At 43.5% G+C, this 22256-nt stretch overlaps 1 protein-coding gene across 2 annotated transcripts in view; it reads left to right on the top strand.

Moving 5' to 3' along the window:
• Nucleotides 1-22256, top strand: part of LOC138296556 (elongin-A-like) — a 537924-nt gene that overhangs the window by 133242 nt on the left and 382426 nt on the right. For both annotated transcript variants that reach the window (XM_069235792.1, XM_069235793.1), the window contains exon 3: nucleotides 18131-18243. In XM_069235792.1, the coding sequence (XP_069091893.1) occupies nucleotides 18131-18243 (113 nt within the window). The remainder of the gene's footprint in view (nucleotides 1-18130; nucleotides 18244-22256) is intronic.

The raw sequence follows: 22256 nt of genomic DNA, 5'->3' as shown, positions 1-22256 counted from the left end.
ACCTGGACTTACTCCAGCTTGATTCCTCTCCTTTCTTTTTTCAGACTTACCCTCTTCTTACCTTCCATCCTCTGCATAACTTCTATTTCTTAAATTAGCCTCCTCTTACTCATGACTGTCTACCTTAATCCTGTGTACTGCCATTCTGCAATTGGCTTATACCTCATCCATAGATCACAAACACTCCTCTTTAAAACCCTATCCCTGTAATTTAACATTACCTAATCTTCGCAACCTATGCATGTCAGCAACTATTCACCTGAAACCACATTGCCCCCACTAACAATCACACCACCTGTTATTAATATATCAATAAGTAACCAGAGTACATGCATGCAGTTTTTCTCGAGACTAATCTTAATATCCAACAACAACTACTTAATTAACTACTAACCTTAGGTTCCGGAGTACTGTCCTACTCACTGTAAATCGCTTCAATGTCTCATCAAGGATAGTAATTGTTATACAAATAATAAATGTAATCAGGTCAATTACTGGTTATAGTAAAACAGTACAATACCAGTTAATTAGAGATAGTGCAACTGGTTTACCTTTGTTCTTAGCAATTTGGGTTACCTGAGCAATGGTTAATTACAGAAAATAACCCGCAGCATAGATTGACATTATTTGGTGAGATTTCACAGTGCCATTGAGCAGGATAATTATAGACCAATCTACTGCATGACAAAAATGCTAGGTGACCTGAACTTCAGCAACTAAATGAAGAAAAAATATGCATGTATAAACCAGGAAAGGCTACAGTGAGATTTGAGATTATCCACAATTCGAAACTAACATAAAGTTTCCTAGCTAGCATGAAGGAAAGTTTTAACTTTATTAAGGGCACAGAGGCAAGGATTATGTATTCCCTTTGTCCTTTATTTTGTCAGCAGCCATGAACAAGTACTGCAAAACAATACCATCAGGACCTTTACTTACATGAAATCTAGATCCACACCTTAACCAATCAATATATTCAGTTCATGCATTTAATCCCACCTGGAGAAAGGGCACTCCCTCATTCTTTGTGTGAGGTAGCGTGTGAGGTAGCGGTCCTTTCCTGGATCTATATCTTCTTCCCTGTTCTCGTTTCAGATCTCACAGCAGCAAGCATTGATCTGTTCTTGCTGGTTGGAATAATCCTCTCCTCTCCCCTGATTTACGAAAAAAAAAGAAAGGGGAAATACTTTTTGTTGTATAAAGCTGTTATACTTTTAGACAGTCAACTATCAATGGTGAATTGTTTCTTCCTATTTGGGTCTCATTGGATTTGTAGTTCCAGACTGGTTTTGTGTGGTTCCATATTTCTCAATGTTCTGCTGAGAATATTAAATGAAGAACACTATGGATAATTCTTGCCTCTGTGTCCTTAATAGAATTGAAAGTTTCCTTCACAATAACTGGGAAATTTTACATGCTTTCATACTGCCAGTTTGGTGGTTCAAAGTTTGGAAAGTTCATGGTGTGGACAAAATGCATGACTATTGTATAAGATACGGTTGGCAAGTATTCTAAAATTTCGGGAACATTCCATATCGCTGCTAAATCTGCTATAGTAATAGGTTTGTAGCCCCATCCAGCATGACTGCTTGAAACTTCAAGTACATTCTGTGTAATGTAGTCTTTGGATTCTACTGGTGAGGTTTGTTACTGAAAATTACCAATGAGGGGTGAATGCAATATTCCCCCACTTTCACTTCTTTGTGTCTTATGATATCAACTTGGAAACATTGTTGTAAATGGCTGCATCAAGAATATTTTAAATCAAATTGCTTAAAACACCGGAGTACATCACATTACACACATCATGATAATGATAATGTAATCCGTTACTTAGGATTCAAGCTACAGTTAGTGGTTTATCATTGGGAATCCACATAAGACTTAAAGTGTTTTTGCCTAAGTCCTGGGGTCGTGTAAAATCTCTGCACCAAAAGTGTTCACATGATAAATGGATCTCACAAGTTGGCTATAGTGATTTGCCCTCAAGAATGTGCAATAACCGTATGCTGTTCTCAAACCTGTCCACGTCAAACTATTAGTGAGGTATCCCTAAGGGAACATTTACGCTTGTGAGGGATGCAATTTTTCACTAAACAAACTGTTAAACATAAAGCAATTTTAATATAAACATCAATACCCTCCTTTTGGTGATTTAAGACCCAGTTGACAACTATCAATAGCTGTAGGTGATTGTGATTTATATAAGATACACAGTGAGCTTAGTCTTCATAAATTAGTCACCACTCCATAGCCCAGAGATATTCTGCAAATTAGCGATACTCCTACTTTTCTGTGCATGTACTTTACTGTTGACATAAGGTGTTGGTAAAGTTTTTACAATCATTGCTGTCACATATATACTACATCCATGTCAATTCCCTCCTGTTAGCTATATGACTAACATTTAAATTGTACTCTTTGGCACAAAATAGTGCTGGCAAAATATGACCTAGCAATGTCCTTTGGGTGGATTTGTTTGTGTTTTGCATATCACACTGTGGTGATTGCCACCTTTAGCGGGGGAAATTCAAATCTCCGTGGAATGTATGCATTGCTCCTAAGCAACTATATTTTATGCAATTCTCAGCATCATAAACTCCACTTCTTTAGATGAGTTGATCAGCAGTGAACACTCAACATGGTGGGTGTAGCAATGTTTCCTTTCTGTACAACGTCTACATTTTTTGCCCGTTTTTCTGGCACTCGGACTGTCATTTAAGGTTTAAGCATGTATTTCCCTACTCTGATAGCTTGAGATAAAATTGGTTACAACTAGTTGGCTTACTTAAATTTGTAGTAAGACTGTGGTCAGTTGGTTCAGAATTGCTGGTGTTGAAGTTGAGGCCTTCACGCACCCCAGCCTTACATCAGCTGTCCTAATGTTGAAATGCCCCTCTCCCGGCCATCCAAGCCCTGGCCTTCCAAGACTTGCTGACTCACATACATTTAGCACCTGCTTGGAGTAAATGTACAAGTTTAAACTCCTTTAAAATGGAGGCCTGGAGATGCAGGTATTTTGCATTCTGTAATTGCATGATACCGGTAATTATGAAGGCAAAGTTTATATACCAGTAGTATTGTGCAACTTGTAAACCCATTTTTGTCCCTGTTTGCTTATTACATTTTAATCTATCTTTCTAAATGTGTTTGAGAGTTTTAACATTTGTTTTAGCCTGATTTGTTTCTGTTCTTCTTGATTCTATCAAACATTACTCTGGGCTTAAGCACACCTGTTAGAGGCTGACCAAAGTTGTCCCTGTGCTGTGGCAAAACAATATTGCATTTTATTAAGGTGGTACTATAACCCTTTCCAAATTAATAAAGTGCTTTCTGTCAGTGGAAAGCCAATGGTGCCTCTGCACTTTTTTGGTAACCTATTTGCAGTTGTGAATCATATTGTGGGTATTAGGAGTTGGGTTACTAGTTGAGGTGGGTGGAAGCCGGCCACAATCATTGTCCGAGTGAACTATAAAGGACCCTAAATTAATCTGTGCTTTAACCATCTGTTAGATTAGCACAAAACAGACAAGCTTAATTTAGGGGCACTGTGTAAAGTATTTATGCAGCACACAAACGGTAATAAACCCAACACAAGAAAAATCTCAAACTAATTTAGACAAATAGAATAAATTCTAATATATAAAATGATAAGATTGTTGAGCTTTAAGAAGATACAGCACCTAAAACGCAAAGCACCATTCGTGGCCCACGGTGGTGCTAGACTGGGGGGGGGGGGGGAGTCACAAGTTCAGGCAGACTGTGATGAAGTGCAGGCTGGATACAGGGACCAGGGTAGTCCTACTGAAAGTTGCCGTCTCAAATCCTGGTGTGAGGAGTTTTGTTTGCAGTGGAAAAGGCTGCGAGGAGCAGTTAGAGTGTTGAAGATGGTCATCGCTGTGGTGCGAAGAGCAGGCTGGGTTGTGCAGGCTGTCGTCGCAGTAGTGCGAAGAGCCAGTCTGGTGTTCCAGGTGATCGTTGTTGCTTTGCATTGGCGGTCACCGGAGGCTTTTGTTGCCATAGCATGAAGTGCAGATCTCACATTGTCAGTTGTTGCTTGCGGTTACTGTAACTCAAAATGTCTGGTTCACCTGTGCTTTACTTTGGCTGTCGTGGTGGACTTTCTTCACACAAGGAGCTTAGCTAATGCTGCCCAAGGGTCCAGGACCTGGGAAGGCATCTCTTGGGGACTCGGAACACACTCGAACAGAGACCAGCTGGGCTCAGGTAGATAAGAGTAGAAGGTTTAGGCAGCTCTAGTGCAGCAGATCAGCTTGGCAGTTGCAGGAGGGCCTCTAGACCTTGGAGCTTGTTGTGTATCTGTAGCTCAGAGAGGAGATTAACCAACTGATCCTTGGAGTCAATCAGGTTAGCCTGGATGATGGGAGCAGGTTCAGTCTTCATTCGCAGAAAGCAAAGCAGACCTATGTTAATTGGGCAGTCCTTCTGTGATGTCTACTGGTCCAGGAATGTACTGAAGGTGGTTCTGGAGGCCCAATATTTATGCCTGGTGCCAGCTGTTGAAGTGAGGGGGGGTTGAGATTCCCTATACTAGACTCTCATCTGGTTCTAGAAAGGTCTTCTCTTCCCCTGTCAAAGCTTCAAGAACTTTGGAGGGATGAAAGGCAGGGTGAGCCTCGTGTCATATTCCTTCTGTGTATGTGTTTGGAGGGGGTGGGAGGGCAGAGTCATTTGAAGCGCAAGTGGGGGGCTGGCTGCAGTTTCTCCCATCTGTTCTGCCAGGGTGTCCAATTCTGTCCACACCTAAGCCCCCTTTGTGTCTCTGTCTGTAAGGAATATACAAACACAAACAAAAATGTTAGACCTGACATTGTTGGCATGGTATTCCTTTCTATCTCACTTCCTGTTTTGCTGAGTTAGCTTTTGTTGGCAATGTGACTCTGCACACATTAAATCTATTAACCAGTGCTAATGGGCTTGTGCGCTCTCACCTTCAAACATGGGAAGATTGGCTTACACTTACTTGGCACATTTAATTTACTTGTAAGTACCTAGTAAATAGTACAAACTGTACCCAGAACCTATAAATTAGATGCTATCAGTGGGCCTGCAGCACTCATTGTGCCACCCATTAAATAGCCTTTTAAAACATGTCTCAAGCCTGGCAGCCTGTATTGCAGTTTTAAATAGCCATTACGACCTGACAACATAAATGTTTTGCTGGTCCTAAACCTTCCTTTTTAACCACTTCCCCGTCAAGGCCATATCCCCAGCCCAAATAAATGGGGCCAAAGTTCTGCCCACCATGAGGCAGATGAGGCAATTACCCCTGAGCCACATCCCAGGGGGCTAGAAAATCTACTAGATGCGAGGGAATTAAAAAAAAATTTAAAAAATTGTGGTCGCTACCAACCAGTATGGGTTATGCCCCCTCCCCAACTGAAGGGGGAAACAGTCTTTCAGCTCTCCCCTGCACACTAAATCATCTTATCCCATGGCAAGCAAGAGGACATTTGATTATTTTGGGTTTGGTTTTACACTTGGGCCATGAGAGCTTGGCTAACTCTCAAAATCGTCCCACTTTGAATGGTGAGGGCTGCACTTTTTGGACTTTGGGATGCTGCCATGTAGAAAAATCCACAAGACCCAGACACCAGTGCTTAATTTGTGCTTGTTGTTTCCGGTGCTGAGCACCAGCACTTATTTTTGAGGGCCGGGGCTTACCCTTCTGTCTCAAGTATTTACTGCGAGCAAAAGACACATATGGGAAAGACAGAGGAAGGAAAAAACGAAAAAGCGTCACAAAGGGAGAAAGCAGAACGCTGCTAGAGTAAGCTGTAGGGGCGGGGAGTGGCCTTGTATGAATTAGAGGCTGGAGATGGCTTCGGGATTACGTCGCCTCAGTATTCCATGTTCACACCTCATGCAACATACTAAAGAGGGGGGCTTTCTGCCCGGCACCTTTTTATTCACAAATTAAGCACTGCCAGACCCATCTGAAGACTAAATATCTGGGTGATTCCAGGTGTGCTTCACATGCACCACACCGTTTTCTTACCCACAATGCCCTGCAAACCTCCAATTTTGCTAGAAATCACACATTTTCCCCACATTTTGGTGATGGAGCCTTCCGGAATCTGCAGAAATCCACAAAATTCCTACCACCCAGAATTGTCTCATCTATACCGTTTAAAATTCTGCCCCACTTGTAAGCCCAAATTTTTTTTTTTTTTTTCCAAACTGCCCTTTTGGACCCTCTTTGGTTTCCCCCTCAATTTCGACATACTTTTGACTCTTCCCTGTCACAGGCACTTGGCCCACCTACGCAAGTGAGGTATCGTTTTTACCGGGAGACTGAAGGGAACGTTGGGTGATAGGAAATTTGTCCCGGTGTGGTGATCCCACAGAAATGTGGGAAAAATGCGGTTTATTTTTATTTATTTATTTTTATAGCTAAATTTGAGGTTTGCTGAGGATTCTGGGTAAGAAAACATTGGGGGATCCATGCAAGTAACACCTCCCTGGACTCCCTCGAGTGTCTAGTTCTCAGATATGTCTGGCTTTGGTAGGTTTCCCTAGATGGCTGCTGAACCCTGGACCAAAAACGCAGGTCCCCTCCCCCCGCAAACATAGGTAGTTTTGTATTTGATCATTTTGATGTGTCCAAGTTGTGTTTTGGGGCATTTCCTTTCGCGGGCACTAGGCCTACCCACACAAGTGAGTTACCAGTTTTATCGGGAGACTTTGGTGAACGCTGAGTGGAAGGAAATTTGTGGCTCCTCTCAGGTTCCAGAAATTTCTGTCACCGAAATGTGAGGAAAGTGTTTTTTTTTTTTGCCACATTTTGATATTTGCAAAGGGTTCTGGGTAACAGAACCTGGTTAGAGCCCCACAAGTCACCCCATTTTTGATTCCCCTAGATGTCTAGTTTTCAAAAATGTGCACGTCTGGTTAGTTTCCCTAGGTGCAGGCTGAACTAGAGGACAAAATCTACAGCTTGGCACTTTGCCAAAAAACACATCCGATTTCAATGTAAAAATCTGACATTGCAGGAAAAAGTTAGAGTAAAATGTGGAGAAAAATGGCTGTTTTTGCAATTTCGGCGTGGGTAGCTTATGTGGACTGTGAGGAAATGCCTTCCTTGGCATGGTTACCCCCTGACATTTTGCCTTTTGTTGATGCCAGTTATGATTGAAAGTGTGCTGGGACCCTGCTAAACAGGCCCCAGCCCAGTGTTCTATCTCTAAACTGCACCTTTGTTCCCACAATTGGCACAGCCCTGGCACACAGATAAGTCCCTTGTAAATGGTACCCTTGGTACCAAGGGTCCTGTTGCCAGGGAAGGTCTCTAAGGGCTGCAGCATGTCTTATGCCACCCTGAGGACCCTTCATTCAGCACATGCACACTGCCTCACAGCTTGTGTGTGCTGGTGGGGAGAAAAATACTAAGTCGACATGGCACTCCCTGCAGAGTGCCATGCCCACTTCCCATAGGCTGTGGCATAGGTAAGTCACCCGTTTAGCAGGCCTTACAGCCCTAAGGCAGGGTGCACTATACCACAGGTGAGGGCATATGTGCATGAGCACTATACCCCTACAGTGTCTAAGCAAAACCTAAGACATTGTAAGTGCAGGGTAGCCATAAAGAGTATATGGTCTGGGAGTTTGTCTAACACAAACTCCACAGTTCTATAATGGCTACACTAAAATCTGGGAAGTTTGATATCAAACTTCTCAGCACAATAAATGCACACTGATGCCAGTGTGAGATTTATTGTAAAATGAACCCAGAGGGCATCTTAGGGATACCCCCTGAATACCAGTCCGACTCCTAATGCAAGGCTGACAAGTTTCTGCCAGCCTGCCACAACCAGACGAGTTTCTGGCCACATGGGGAGAGTGCCTTTGTCACTCTGTGGCCAGGAACAAAGCCTGTACTGGGTGGAGGTGCTTCTCACCTCCCCCTACAGGAACTGTAACACCTGACGGTGAGCCTCAAAGGCTCATGCCTTTTGTTACAGCATCCCAGGGCATCCCAGCTAGTGGAGATGCTGTCTCCTCCGGCCACTGCCCCCACTTTTGGTGGCAAGGCAGGAGAGGTTAATGAGAACAACAAGGAAGAGTCACCCACCAGTTAGGACAGCCCCTAAGGTGTCCTGAGCTGAGGTGACCCTGCCTTTAGAAATCCTCCATCTTGAGATTGAAAGATTCCCCCAATAGGATTAGGGATGTGCCCCTCCTCCCCACATGCAGGAGGTACAAAGAGGGTGTAGCCACCCTCCAGGACAGTAGCCATTGGCTACTGCCCTCCTGACCTAAATAGCCCACTAAATTCATTATTTAGCGGCGGCCAGAACCCAGGAAATCAGATTCCTGCAACCTACACAAAGGACTGCTGACCTGAAAGCCCTACAGAGACGACAACTGACTTGGACCCAGCCCTACCGGCCTGTCTCCAGACTCCAAAGAACCTGCACAGCGATGCATCCGACAGGGACCAGCGACCTCTGAGGACTCAAAGGACTGCCCTGAACCGAAATACCAAGAAACTCCAGAGAACAGTGGCACTGCAACATTTTTGCAACTTTGAACCAACCTTTAAAGAACTCTCTTCCTGCTGGAAGCGTGAAACTTCACCTTCTGCACCTGACGCCTATGACTCGAGCTCCAGATAACCAACACTGCAGAGAGGACTCCCAGGCAACTGCGACCTTGTGAGTAACCTGAAATGACCCCCCTGCACCCACACAGCGACGCCTGCAGAGAGGATCCAGAGGCTCCCTCTGACCGCAACTGCCTGGAACAAAGAACCTGACACTTGGACAAAGCACTGCACCTGCAGCCCCCAGGACCGAAAGGAACCAACCTCCAGTGCAGGAGTGACCAGCAGGTGTCCCTCTCCCTAGCCTAGTCAGTGGCTGGCCCGAGAAGCCGCCCTGCCTGCATCGCCTAAGTGACCCCTGGGTCCCTCCATTGCTTTCTATAGCAAACCCGACGCCAACTTTGCACACTGCACCCGACCGTCCCTGTGCCGCTAAGTGTGTGTTTTGTATGCCTATTTGTGCCCTCCTCCCCACCCCCAGTGCTCGCCAAAAGCCCCCCTGGTCTGCTCCCCGAGGACGCAGGTATATGCCTGCCAACAGACCGGATCCGGAGCACCCCTGTTCCCCATAGGCACCTATGTGTTTTGGGTCCTCCTTTGACCTCAGCACCTGACCTGCCCTGTGTTGCTGGTGCATTGACTTTTGGGTTTCCTCGAACCCACAACGATGGGCTGCCTATGCCCAGGAAACTGAACTTGTAAGTGCTTTACTTACCTCAGAAACTTAACCGTACTTACCTCCCCCAGGAACTGTTGATTTGTGCACTGTCTACTGTTAAAATAACTTATTGCCATGTTAACCTATACTGTGTGTACTGCTGCTTTATTTCAAAGTTCATCACTTACCTGTGTGGAGTACCTTGTATTTTATGTATTTACTTCAAATCTTGAATCTTGTGGTTCTAAAATAAATTAAGAAAATATATTTTTCTATATAAAAACTATTGGCCTGGAGTTAAGTCTTTGATTGTGTGTTCCTCATTTATTGCCTGTGTGTGTACAACAAATGCTTAACACTACCCTCTGATAAGCCTACTGCTCAACCACACTACCACAAAATAGAGCATTAGAATTATCTAATTTTGCCACTGCCCACCTCTAAGGGGAACCCTTGACTCAGTGCACAGTATCTCTCACTTTGAGATAGTATATACAGAGCCAACTTCCTACATGGACAAAATGTTATGAGGGTCTAAGCGCGAACTTCCCCAAACAGCCAAAAAAAGGCTTTGGCACCTGAGGGGGAAAAGGCCTGGCAGCGAAGGGGTTGAAACACGTCACCCCTGGAGTAGGCCCTAAAGACTCATAATGCAGGGTGCATTATATATTTTTTTAATGCCTTATTTCCTTTAGTAAGTGATTACTTTGGATTGGGAGAAGATAGAAATATGGTGTTTACATACAAATTAATTGTAATTTAAAATCCACTTTACTGGTAAAATTGTATTGTAAGTCTCCGTTCTAAAAATGTCACCTTTTAGAAGGTTAGTACTATAGCAACAAGAGAGACCTAAGACTCGCTGGGATAATGGTTGTGCAAAACAAGAATTGTCCCTAGAAAATATATATTTACAATGCTTAATTCCAAGTGACAACTTTAATGAGTCAAGAAAATAAACCAATTGAACACATAGAGATAGTTAATATACGTGTGGATGTACGTGGTCAGAGCCCTCTTTTTTTTTTTTTATCCCTTATGTGCCAAGGACGTAACAGTTACGCCAGTGGCAGTGCCATGGACGTAACTGTTATGTCCTGGCTGTGACCTTCGGTGAGAGCGCTAGTGCTCCCCCATGGGGCCACCAAACAACCTCCCCCTGGGCATCGATGGCAGCAGAAGCGCTTCTGCTGCCACCCCTGTTCCCTGTGATACCTGATGGCACCCGATGTCATCAGAAGAGGCCCAGACACTCAGGAAGCTATGTTTCCAGTGACTCCCTAGGAGAAACTGATTAGTTTTTCCTCAAGAAGGGAGAATGGGGGTCAGAGAGGCAGAAAAGGAAAGGCTTTTCCTTTCCTTACGTGTCTCTTTGAGCATTCCTGCAGCATAATTGCCTAGGGCCATACCCCCACCTCAAATAAATGGGGACAAAGTTGTTCTGCCCACCAGAGGGCAGATGGGGTAATTACCCATGATCCGCTCCACGGGGAGGGATATGCTCAGAAGGACCACTAGATGCCATGCCCCCCTACTGAAGGGGATAACAGTTTTTCAGCCCCCCGCAAAATAAAACATCTCATCCCAATGGAAACAAGAGGCCATTTGATTCTTTTGGATTTTGATTTTACTTTCTGGCAAAGAGAGTTTGGCTACCTCCCAATATTGTCCCTCTTGGAATGGTGAGAGGGTTCACTTTTTGGACTTTGTTACGCTGCCACATAGAAAAATCTATCAGACCTAGACACATCTGAAAACTAAACATCTGGGTGAGTCCAGGGTGGTGTGCTTCACATTTCTTTAATCAACAATGCCCTGCGAACGCAAACTTTTTTTTTTTTTTTTCAAAACATTCCTACCACCCAGCATTGTCGCATCTATGACAATAAAAAAATCTGCCCCACTTATCAGTCTAAAAATGTTTTTTTTTTTTTTTAAATTTATTTATTTTTTTTATTCCAAACTGCCCTTGTCGACCCACTTTAGTTCCCCATCGATTTCGATGTGTTTTTGGCCCTTCCCTGTCACAGGCACTTGGCCCACCTACACAAGTGAGGTATCATTTTTATTGGGAGACTGAGGGGAATGCTGGGTGGTAGGAAATGTGTGCCAGTGTTGTGGTCCCACACAGATATGTGAGTTTTTTTTAACCTAAATTAGAGGTTTACGGGGGATTCTGGATAAGAAAACACTAGGGGATTCACCCACGTCACACCTCCCTGGACTCCCTCTGTATCTAGTTTCAGAAATGTCTGGATTTGGTAGGTTTCCCTACACGGCTGCCGAGCCCAGGACCACAAAATACAGGTGCCCCCCCTTGCAAGAACAGGACGTTTTTTTTTTAACCCCTAGGGTGCCTTGGACGAGGTGATCTCGTCCAAGGCACCGGTTCCCGGGTGCCTTGGACGAGATCACCTCGTTCTGCACCCGGGAACTGGGGGAGCGCTAGCGCTCCCCACCCATCCCCCCCAAGGCAGGGATGGAAGGGGAAGCATTCCACCCGACCCTCCCACCCTTCCTGTGACGTCAGCACGCACCGCGTGCTGACAATCAGTGGGCCTCCTCCCATCGCACTGGAAGCTCAGCTTCCAGCGCGATCGAAAGAGAAATGCAAAGCATTTCTCTTTCGATTACGTGGGGGAGGCCCAGAGAGGCTTCAAAGGGAAGGAAAGGAATTTCCTTCCCTTTGAAGTCTCAACAGAGCGTTTCAAAAGCCGGATTACAAAGCATTCTGGCTTTTGAAATGCCCACTAGACACCAGGGATTTTCTTTGTTTTTTTTTAATTGGCATAAGGGAGCGACCCCTTGGGCAAGGGTCGCTCCCAGGGACCTCTAGGCACCAGGGATTTCTTTTTTTTTTTTCTTTGGAGGTGGGGAGCGACCCCTTAGGCAAGGGTCACTCCCCTAGGGGGCAAATTATATTTAGGCCATTTCTGCCCCCCTTGGGGGCAGATTGGCCTATTTTTATGAGGCCAATCTGCCCCCAAGGGGGGCAGAAACCACTAGACAACAGGGAGTTTTTTTTTAATGTGAATTTCACGCAAGCGGAGCGACCCCTTAGTCAAGGGTCGCTCCCCTGGAGGGAAAATTTATTTTAGGCCATTTCTGCCCCACTGGGGGGCAGATCAGCCTAATTTGATTAGGCCGATCTGCCCCCCACTAGGCACCAGGGATTTTTTCTTTTTTTTCTTTTACAGATGGGGAGCAACCCCTTGGACAAGGGTCGCTCCCCTGGGGGGCACATTATATTTAGACAATTTCTGCGGCCGATTTTTACGCCAATCTGCCCCCAAGGGGGGCAGAAACCACTAGGCACCAGGTTTTTTTTTTTTTTTTTGCACCATTGTCACGCAGGGGGAGTGACCTCGTAGGCAAGGGTCGCTCCCCGGGGGCTGGAGGGGCAAATTTATATTAGGCCAATTCTGCCACCCCCGGCGGCTGATCGGCCTATTTTTTATTAGGCCGATCAAAATCTCTAGGCGCCAGGGCAATTATTTATTTATTTTTTATTTTTTTATTTTTTAGAGATGGGGAGCGATCCATTAGGCAAGGGTCACTCCCCGGGGGGGCAAATTGTATTTAGACCATTTCTGCCCCCCTAGGGGGCAGATAGGCTGATTTTAGGTCAATCTGCCCCCAAGGGGGCAGAAACCACTAGCCACCGGGGATTTTTTTTTGCGCCAATGTCTCGCAAGGGGAGCGACCCCGTAGGCAAGGGTCGCTCCCGGGGGTGTTCTGGGGTTGGGGGGGCAAATTGTATTTAGACCATTTCTGCCCCCCTAGGGGGCAGATAGGCTGATTTTAGGTCAATCTGCCCCCAAGGGGGCAGAAACCACTAGGCACCGGGGATTTTTTTTTGCGCCAATGTCTCGCAAGGGGAGCGACCCCGTAGGCAAGGGTCGCTCCCGGGGGTGTTCTGGGGTTGGGGGGGGAAATTGTATTTAGACCATTTCTGAACCCCCCCCACCCCCCCGGGCCGGCTGAGCTAGAGGCCAAAATCCACAGGTAGGCACTTTGCAAAAAACACCTCTGTTTTCTGTGAAAAAATGTGATGTGTCCACGTTGTGTTTTGGGCCATTTACTTTCGTGGGCGCTAGGCCTACCCACACAAGTGAGGTACCATTTTTATCGGGAGACTTGGGCGAAATGCTGGGTGGAAGGAAATTTGTGGGTCCTCTCAGATTCCAGAACTTTCTGTCACCGAAATGAGAGGAAAAAGTTTTTTTGGCCACATTTTGAGGTTTGCAAAGAATTCTGGGTAACAGAACCTGGTCAGAGCCCCACAAGTCACCACATCTTGGATTCCCCTAGGTTTCTAGTTTTCAAAAATGTGCTGGTTTGCTAGGTTTCCCCAGGTGCCGGCTGAGCTAGAGGCCAAAATCCACAGGTAGGCACCGTTTTCTGTGAGAAAATTTGATGTGTCCACGTTGTGTATTGGGCCATTTCCTGTCACGGGCGCTAGGCCTACCCACACAAGTGAGGTATCATTTTTATCAGGAGACTTGGGGGGAACGCTGGGTGGAAGGACATTTGTGGCTCCTCTCAGATTCCAGAACTTTCTGTCACCGAAATGTGAGGAACATGTGTTCTTTTTTAGCCACATTTTGAGGTTTGCAAAGGATTCTGGGTAACAGAACCTGGTCAGGTAGGTTTCCCTAGGTGCCGGCTGAGCTAGAGGCCAAAATCTAAAGGTAGGCACTTTGCAAAAAACACCTCTGTTTTCTGTCAAAAAATGTGATGTGTCCACGTTGTGTTTTGGGGCATTTCCTGTAGCGGGCGCTAGGCCTACCCACACAAGTGAGGTATCATTTCTATCGGGACACTTGGGGGAACATAAAATAGCAAAACAAGTGTTATTGCCCCTTGTCTTTCTCTACATTTTTTCCTTCCAAATATAAGAGTGTGTAAAAAAGACGTAATTCACATGCTAGTATGGTCACCCCGGAATTCAGAGATGTGCAAATAATCACTGCTCCTCAACACCTTATCTTGTGCCCATTTTGGAAATACAAAGGTTTTCTTGATAGCTATTTTTCACTCTTTATATTTCAGCAAATGAATTGCTGTATACCCGGTATAGAATGAAAAAGCACTGCAGGGTGCAGCTCATATATTGGTTCTTGATGAACCTACAAGCCCTATATATCCCCGCAACCAGAAGAGTCCAGCAGACGTAACGTTATATTGCTTTCAAAAATCTGACATTGCAGGAAAAAGTTACAGAGTAAAACGTAGAGAAGAATTGCTGTTTTTTTTACCTCAATTTCAATATTTTTCTTTTTCAGTTATTTTCTGTAGGAAACCCTTGTAGGATCTACACAAATTACCCCTTGCTGAATTCAGAATTTCGTCTACTTTTCAGAAATGTTTGGGTTTCTGGGATCCAGCATTGGTTTCACACCCATTTCCAGTCACTGACTGGAAGGAGGCTGGAGCACAAAAAATCGTAAAAATGGGGTATGTCCCAGTAGAATCCCAAATTTGTGTTGAAAAATTGGGTTTTCTGATTCAAGTCTGCTAGTTCCTGAAAGCTAGGAAGCTGGTGATTTTAGCACTGCAATCCCTTTGTTGATGCCATTTTCAGGGAAAAAACCACAAGCCTTCTTCTGCAGCCACTTTTTCCAATTTTTCTGAAAAAAACAACATTTTCACTGTAGGTTCCCCTGAAGGAGGCCAAGAAATTAGCCAAAATACAAAGTTTGGGTACCTCTAGAATCCCTAGGATGTTGGGAAAAAAAGGGCAAAAATTTGTCTTGGCTAGCTTATGTGGACAAAAAGTTATGAGGGCCTAAGCACGAACTGCCCCAAATAGCCAAAAAAGGCCTGGCACAGGAGGGGGAAAAGGCCTGGCAGCAAAGGGGTTAATAGATCATTTTGATGTGTCCATGTTGTGTTTTGGACCTTTCCCTGTCTCTTGGACTAGGCATACCCACACACGTGAGGTAGCATTTTTATCAGGGGATATGGGGGAATGCTAGGTGGAAGGGAGTTTGTGGCTCCCCTCAGATTCCAGAACTTTGCTGTACAGAAATGTAGCCCATATTTTGAGGTTTGCAAAGGATTCTGGGTGACAGAACCCATTGAGAGCCCCACAAGTCACCCCATCCTGGATTCCACGAGGTGTCTAGTTTTAAAAAATGCCCAGGTTTGCTAGGTTTCCCTAGGTGCTGGTTGAGCTAGAGGCCAAAATATGTAGCTAGGCACTTTGTAAAAAACATGTCAGTTTTCATTGGAAAAATGTGATGTGTGCACGTTGTGTTTTGGGGCATTTCCTGTTGCGTGAAGTAGGCCTACCCACACAAGTGAAGTACAATTTGTATCGGGAGACTTTGGGGAATGCTGTGTGGAAGGAGGTTGGCTCCTTTCAGTTTCCAGAACTTTGCAGCATGCAAGTTTGAGGATTTTTTTTTTTTTGCCAAATGTTGAGTTTTGCAAAGGATTCTGGGTGACAGAGCCCAGTGAGAGCCCCACAAGTCACGCCATCGTGGATTCCATAGGTGCTGGCTGAGCTACAGCCCAAAATCCACAGCTAAGCACTTTCCCAAAAACATGTCCATTGTTAATGTAAAAATGTTAAGTATCCATGTCGCGTTTTGGGGCTTAACCCACACAAGTGAGGTACCATATTTATCAGGAGACTTGGGGAACACAGAATAGAAGAACAAGTGTTATTGCCAATTGTCATTTTACATTTTTTCCCTTCCAAATGTAAGACAGTGTGTAAGAAAGAGGTCATTTTGAGAAATGCCCTTTAATTCATATGCTAGTATAGGAACCCCTGAAATCAGAGATGTGTAAATAACCACTGCTTCTAAACTCCTTTTCTTGTGCCCATTTCGGAAGTACAAAGGTTTGCTTCATACCTATTTTTCACTCTTTATATTTTACCAAATTAATTGCTGTATACCTGGAATACAATGAAAACCCATAGCAAGTTGCAGCTCATTTATTGGGTCTGGAAACATTGTGTTCTTAATGAACCTACAAGCCCTATATATCCTCGCACACAGAAGGGTCCAGGAGATGTAATGGTATATTGCTTTAAAAAATCTGCCTTAGTTGGAAAAAGTTATAGAGGAAAACATAGACAGAAAACCTTGAAGGATCTATACAGATGACTGCTTGCTAAATTCAGAATTTTCGTCTACTTTTCAGAAATGTTTAGCTGTCAGGGATCCACCATTGATTTTTTTTTTTTTTTTTTTTTTTTTTTTTTTTTTTCCCCATTTCTCTGACTAACTGGAAGGAGGCTGAAACCACAACCAAATAGTAAAAATGGAGTATGTCCCAGCAAAATGCCAAAATTGTGTTGTAAACTTTGGTTTTCTGATTCAAGTCTGCCTGTTCCTGAAAGCTGGGAAGATTGTGATTTTAGCACCTTAAACTCGTTGTTGTTGCCATTTGCAGGGGAAAAAAAACATGTGCTTTCTTCTGCAGCACTTATTCCATTTTTCCTCAAAACCGAAATTGTAGCTGTATTTTGGCTAATTTATTGGTCTCCTCCAGGGGAACCCACAAACGGAACCTTTGGAATCCATAGGATGTTGGGGAAAAAAAGGACGCATATGTGGCATGGACAGCTTATGTGGACAAAGTTATGAGGGCCTAAGAGCAAACTACCCCCAAATAGCCCAACAAAAAAGGCTTTGGCACAGGAGGGGGGAAAAGGTCTTGCAGCGAAAGGGTTAAGTGTAGGAACTGTCATGTAAATTTCACCAAAAGGTAGCAATCACACACCTGATGTTTCCTGCAAAACTGAGATTACTTAAGGTAATCCCTACATTTTGTGGCAGTGAAGAACTTGTCATGTTTAGTGGTGGACTGTTAACTCCGCTTCGCTCAGTGAGTTTTTCCCGCTCCGCGTAGAGCGCAGAGTTCTAAAACACTCCGCGTAGTGAAGCAGTTTTTTACTCGCTCGTGCTCGGCAACGGTGAGTTGGCGAGCGCAAGCAAGGAAAATCTTACCCAATGCCACCTCCCAGTGAGACTTCTCAACGCAAGTGGTCGCAGTGTGGTTGCGACCACTTGCGTTGAGAAACCTTCCGTTCGTGTTGAGATAGCTGCCTCTCAAGTCAAAAATCAACTCGAGCAACAGAAAAGAAGCAGCGCCCTCTTGCTTTGCAGGGAGCCATTCGCGCTTATTTTTCAGCATGGGACAAACACCTGGCTCTAAAAATCAGCACTAATGGCACAACCCTTACGCACTCTGCCGCTTGCGGAACTCTGCGTTGCGCAGTGGAGTTTTTTGGGCTCTTCGTGGAGCTCCTTGTAGCGCAACTCTGTGAAACTCCTCCCAGGCCTAGTCCTGATTTTACCTGTTTAGCCCAACCATTCTTAAATAATGAAGCTATGATTCTTCTTGCGGAACAAGTGGTGTCTTAAAGAAAAAAAAAAAAGCCAAATAAAAAACATTAACAGAAAGAAAGAAGATGCCTTGCAATACTAGTTATTTATAATGTTTTTCGCAGATAATGGATGTGGTGGTTTGGATATCCGCATATAAAATCGTGCACCTCCACAGTGTCAAATGTAACAATAAACCAAAGAGAACATGTTTCTTATCAGAAACATGCACTGAACTTATTGCAAAGGTGTCCACTGCGCTGAACTTTGGAAAATGACATTGCAGTTACTTGGCAAAGGTAAGTATTGTAAAATAATTGCCTATAGTTGGAAATGTTACGTGTAGGCTGATGCACATCCTTGTTCTGTTTGTTGATAATGTGAAAGCTCTATCCACTGCACAACCAACCAAAAGTTAGAAAGGAAGACCGACTGTAACGTGGAGAATTTGTGTTGCGACGCAATGTGATTGAAACAACCTTTAATAAATATGAATTAAAATAAATACTTCACTTATTTTTTTGTGACAGTTTAAAATATTTTCATTGTCCTAATGACATTTTACAGGAAACTGGAATAGGCAAAACAGTGAACAGCCTTCGCAAGCATGCTGAAGTTGGTGATATGGCTAAAAGTCTAGTAAGTCAATGGAAAAAGCTTGTGCCTCAGGAAACGCAAAGGTAATTTTCAAATAACCGTGGGAACTGTTCTGATTTTAGGGATATTGACAATCCCAAAATTACCAATGTTCTCTTTGCTTGATACTGATATGCTAGGACTGATCAAAAGCACATTAATTTTATAGTACCTTGCTATTTAATTCAGCAACCAGTTACCTGGCAACTATAAGAAAGCTAAAGTATTTTATAGAGTTACACGTGTACAGCTGCCTTGTCAAGTATAAAATGCAGTTCCCATCTCTTGCCCATGATTTAAAAAAAAAAAAAAAAAGTTTGTGAATATTACACTGAATGCATATTTACTATGGTTATTTTGTTATGTGGTGGTAGTTTTTCTCGATTGAGAGCTACACTTTTGCTTACAAGACAGCTTAAATCTGTTCACTTGTGGACGTCCGATTCAAAATGACAATTTAAGAGTGGTACATCCAGCATCAGGCTTGCAGTGAAGTAGACCCCCACCACTTTCGGACTTGTTTGCTCATTATTTATGTTAATGCTGAAATTTTACTAATAAACATCCATGTACTCTTAACGTTAAATCTGCATATAAAATGAATCAATATAGATAAATAATACACAACTTTTTAAATGTAACTACTTGAGTGACTGCCAATCACAGTGTCTTTATTAACTGCTTATTAATACGAAATGTTTTGCTCATATTTGAATTACTGTAGTAGTATGTTATATTAATGGTCATGTATTGTGAATTTGCTCTGTTAATCATGGACCTTAAGTTAGCGAGGTCTGGGGCCTAGTTGCACAGCCACATGTTAAGGTGCACTGTTTAAACGAGTGACACAAAATGGCTGCATAGAGAGTTACTTGTATTTTTCCACTGCATTGACCAGCTGCTAGTAGCTACATTTCTTTCCCAGGAGAACTGCTTGCTAGAATATGCTGTACTAGCTATTGTTTCTTTATAGAATTTGGTGTATGTAAAGGCAACGTTCCCAGGAACTAACAATGGATGCACTGACTGGAGAACAAGGTGATACAAAATTGTTACTTGCTGAGCCCAACGATGATTAACAGGAGAAGAGGAGCCAATCATCGACATGTGAAAGACCGTTTAGATATATCTTAGATGTGGGGTTCTACTTTTATTGGATTAAATGTAAACATAGGATTCTTTAACCAATAGCAACATAGGAGGACGTTCAAGGGAATATAACTTAGTCAGACTGTACCGTGAACACACACTTTTTTCCAGAGGAGAAAGCTCACTTTTTCCTAACTCTGTTGCTGAGAAGCAACATTCTGATTATTACCGCTCCTGAGACATTTCTATCTTGAACTTTATTGCTGAGTCCCGATGCCTTGCTGACCGAGTAGATGTCCGATTGACGGAGACTGTCGGAGCTTGCTGAACTATACTGAGGCAAGGTATACGGCTTTGTTAGTGATCTCAATGTCATTTGCTTTTGTCTTTAGGTACCAACCGCTAATTTTGATAGAGCCATAGCTAGATGTTTTTTCCATATTTGTGTTGACTAAATTGTTTTGCATGAAGACCAAGCATGCTATTCTAATCAAAAGGCTAGTTAGGGGACTCACAGATGTTTGCTAATATTTAACAAAAGTTGATGTTATATTCTTTGCTGAATTGCTGAATCTAAATATGTGCTATTTCTGTTGTGCAGTTATTCTTGCTATTGATTTGTACTGTAACTTTAAAATGTGTAGTGATCCATCCATTGGTTAAATTGGGACTCTTCAGACAGTTTGGTCAACCTGTATTGTTTCTGTATGTGTATCATTTGATTTTGAGACTAAGTTATGTGATATTAGAATTGTTAATAGAGGGAAATAAACATTCTATTGTTTACCTAAAGGTGTGGTTATTCATAGCCAAAGGGGTCATGGTGTGTGGAAATTACTGACTCCCAAGATTATTGACCCTATTGATCGATATTGTTATTGACTTGTATTGAAATTGAGTCTTATGTGGGAATTACTCTAAGCAAAGTCAAAAGGTCTATCGAACCTCTAATGCGCCCCCTTATAAATTAATGAAAAGAAACCAAGTAAGATCAGACGTGCTAACATTTACGAGTGAATTGTATTCCTGTGAACTTTGTGACTGCACTTTGAAATTTTGACATGCAACAAATGTTCAAATCTTACATGGACTTCAGTGCACGTTATAAATGTATCGCACTACACCAGTTGGTCAGAACCAAAACTAAACCGTTCCCTATAGAAGTTGGGTTTTTAAAGCTCATGTAACAGATGGTATTGTAGGACACCTACCATCAAAGAGCAGCAGAGCCAGAATAACTCATAAGTTCACTGTTTCCAAATAACACCCTGGCTATGCAGTTCAAAATCGATAACCGCCACACAGTTTAACGTCCCTAATAAAACAGAGGCAAATATGTGCACTGTTGGATATTAGGGATGGAATTACAATCTGACTTTGCATAAAAATGTAGGAACGGTGGCCTTGAACGAGATTACATTTTAGCCTGATAATCAGTGAGTTTACCTTAAGATGGGCTCTGCTGACCTAGAGGTCTAAGTAGACATTTCTTCATAGATTGTTCTGGGCTTTGTAGCAGACCTAGTGTTTGACGGCAAGGGACAGCTTTCTCCTCAGTCCTGATATGGGCCTCATTCCCTGGGACATGCCTGCTCGAGTTCCCACTGTTTACTCGTTGTATCCGCTCCATACAGGGCTAACCAGGCATGTGGCTATGTAGTAGGCAGATTTGTGTGCTTGAACTTACTAGACCGTTTTGGCCCAGCTGTGCTTGCTGCATGGTATGACAGTTCCAGGAATCACAGAGACTATGTCCTCACGCTTTGAAGGCTTCATCTGTACAGGGTAGTGCAACAAGGTTGGGTGGGACTGGACATTAAACTCCGATTGCCAGTTGACTGATGTGCTTTAAGCAAAAAAGACAAAGTAGTGTCAGAGCTAATGCCTACTGGGGATCATTTTTCCACAATCCAAAAAGCAGCAGTGGAAGCAAGTCTTTCACTTTCTGAAGGCTGGTGGCAAGCAGAGACCTCTCCAAAGACCTACTTCATTCTCAGAGATTCTTGATTTGCCTGCAAACAATTGAGAAGTGTACTTTCAAAATGGAGACCAAATTGGATAAAAACATCAAGGCACCACTCCAACTCGATGCTATAGCCAGACAAGTAGAAGGTAATGTGAGACAAATGGAAATATGGGGGTCGAACATGGAGAAGTGTAAAGAAGAGTCAGAACCACCTCTACCTGGTATTGTTGGAATCAATGGGTCTCCTGGAAAACAGGCTGGAGAGTCTGATGGAAGATTGGACAAAAGGGCATACCATGTGAACTGTGGGTTATCCTTTGAGGGTGGTTGCCAAAGTTGGTTGGGGTACAGGAGAAGCTCGTGGAAAGCCTGTTGCCAACAGTGGACATAACATTGTACATTATCAAATATTTTAGGGTTATAAAACCGGAGTGACATCTCAAAATATGGATGAGATCCAGTGGCCTTTTGTAGAAAGTACATTCATGACATGCATGTGAGAGGTGGAGTGTCATTATGGCTGCCACAGGAAAAAGGTTCACTTTTATTTTAGTAGACATGTGTAATTTTGTTCCTCATTGTTTGTGAAAAGGTGGAAGTGAGAAAGTGGAGAAGAAACTTTCATGTAAATTTTGCCGAAAGGGAGCAATAGCACAACCGTTGTTTCCTGTGAAACGGGCTATTTGGGGGGGAAAACCCTACAGCTTCTAGGAGCTGAAGAACTTGAGTGTTTCAAGAGTTCTGGGAACAGCCTGAGAGATAGAAGATGGGCTTCAAGTGAACTATTCTGAACTTAGTGAAAAAAGGATAGGGGCATTAGATGCTGCAATTCAGGAGTGTGCATGGGATGGCATTGTGGTTTTGGCAATAGCTAAATGATTGTAAGACCTGACAGCCTTAGGGTGGTTATTCCCCCCCACCTTTTTGCCTGCCTCCCTCCACTTTTCTGACACTGTTTTGCTGGTTTTAGGTCTTAGCACACTTTACCATTGCTAACCAGTG

This window comes from Pleurodeles waltl, chromosome 5 (assembly GCF_031143425.1).
Source record: "Pleurodeles waltl isolate 20211129_DDA chromosome 5, aPleWal1.hap1.20221129, whole genome shotgun sequence".
Classification (NCBI taxonomy): Eukaryota; Metazoa; Chordata; class Amphibia; order Caudata; family Salamandridae; genus Pleurodeles; species Pleurodeles waltl.
The sequence above is the reverse complement of the archived record's forward strand: the minus strand, read 5'-3'. Positions and strand labels throughout refer to the sequence as shown.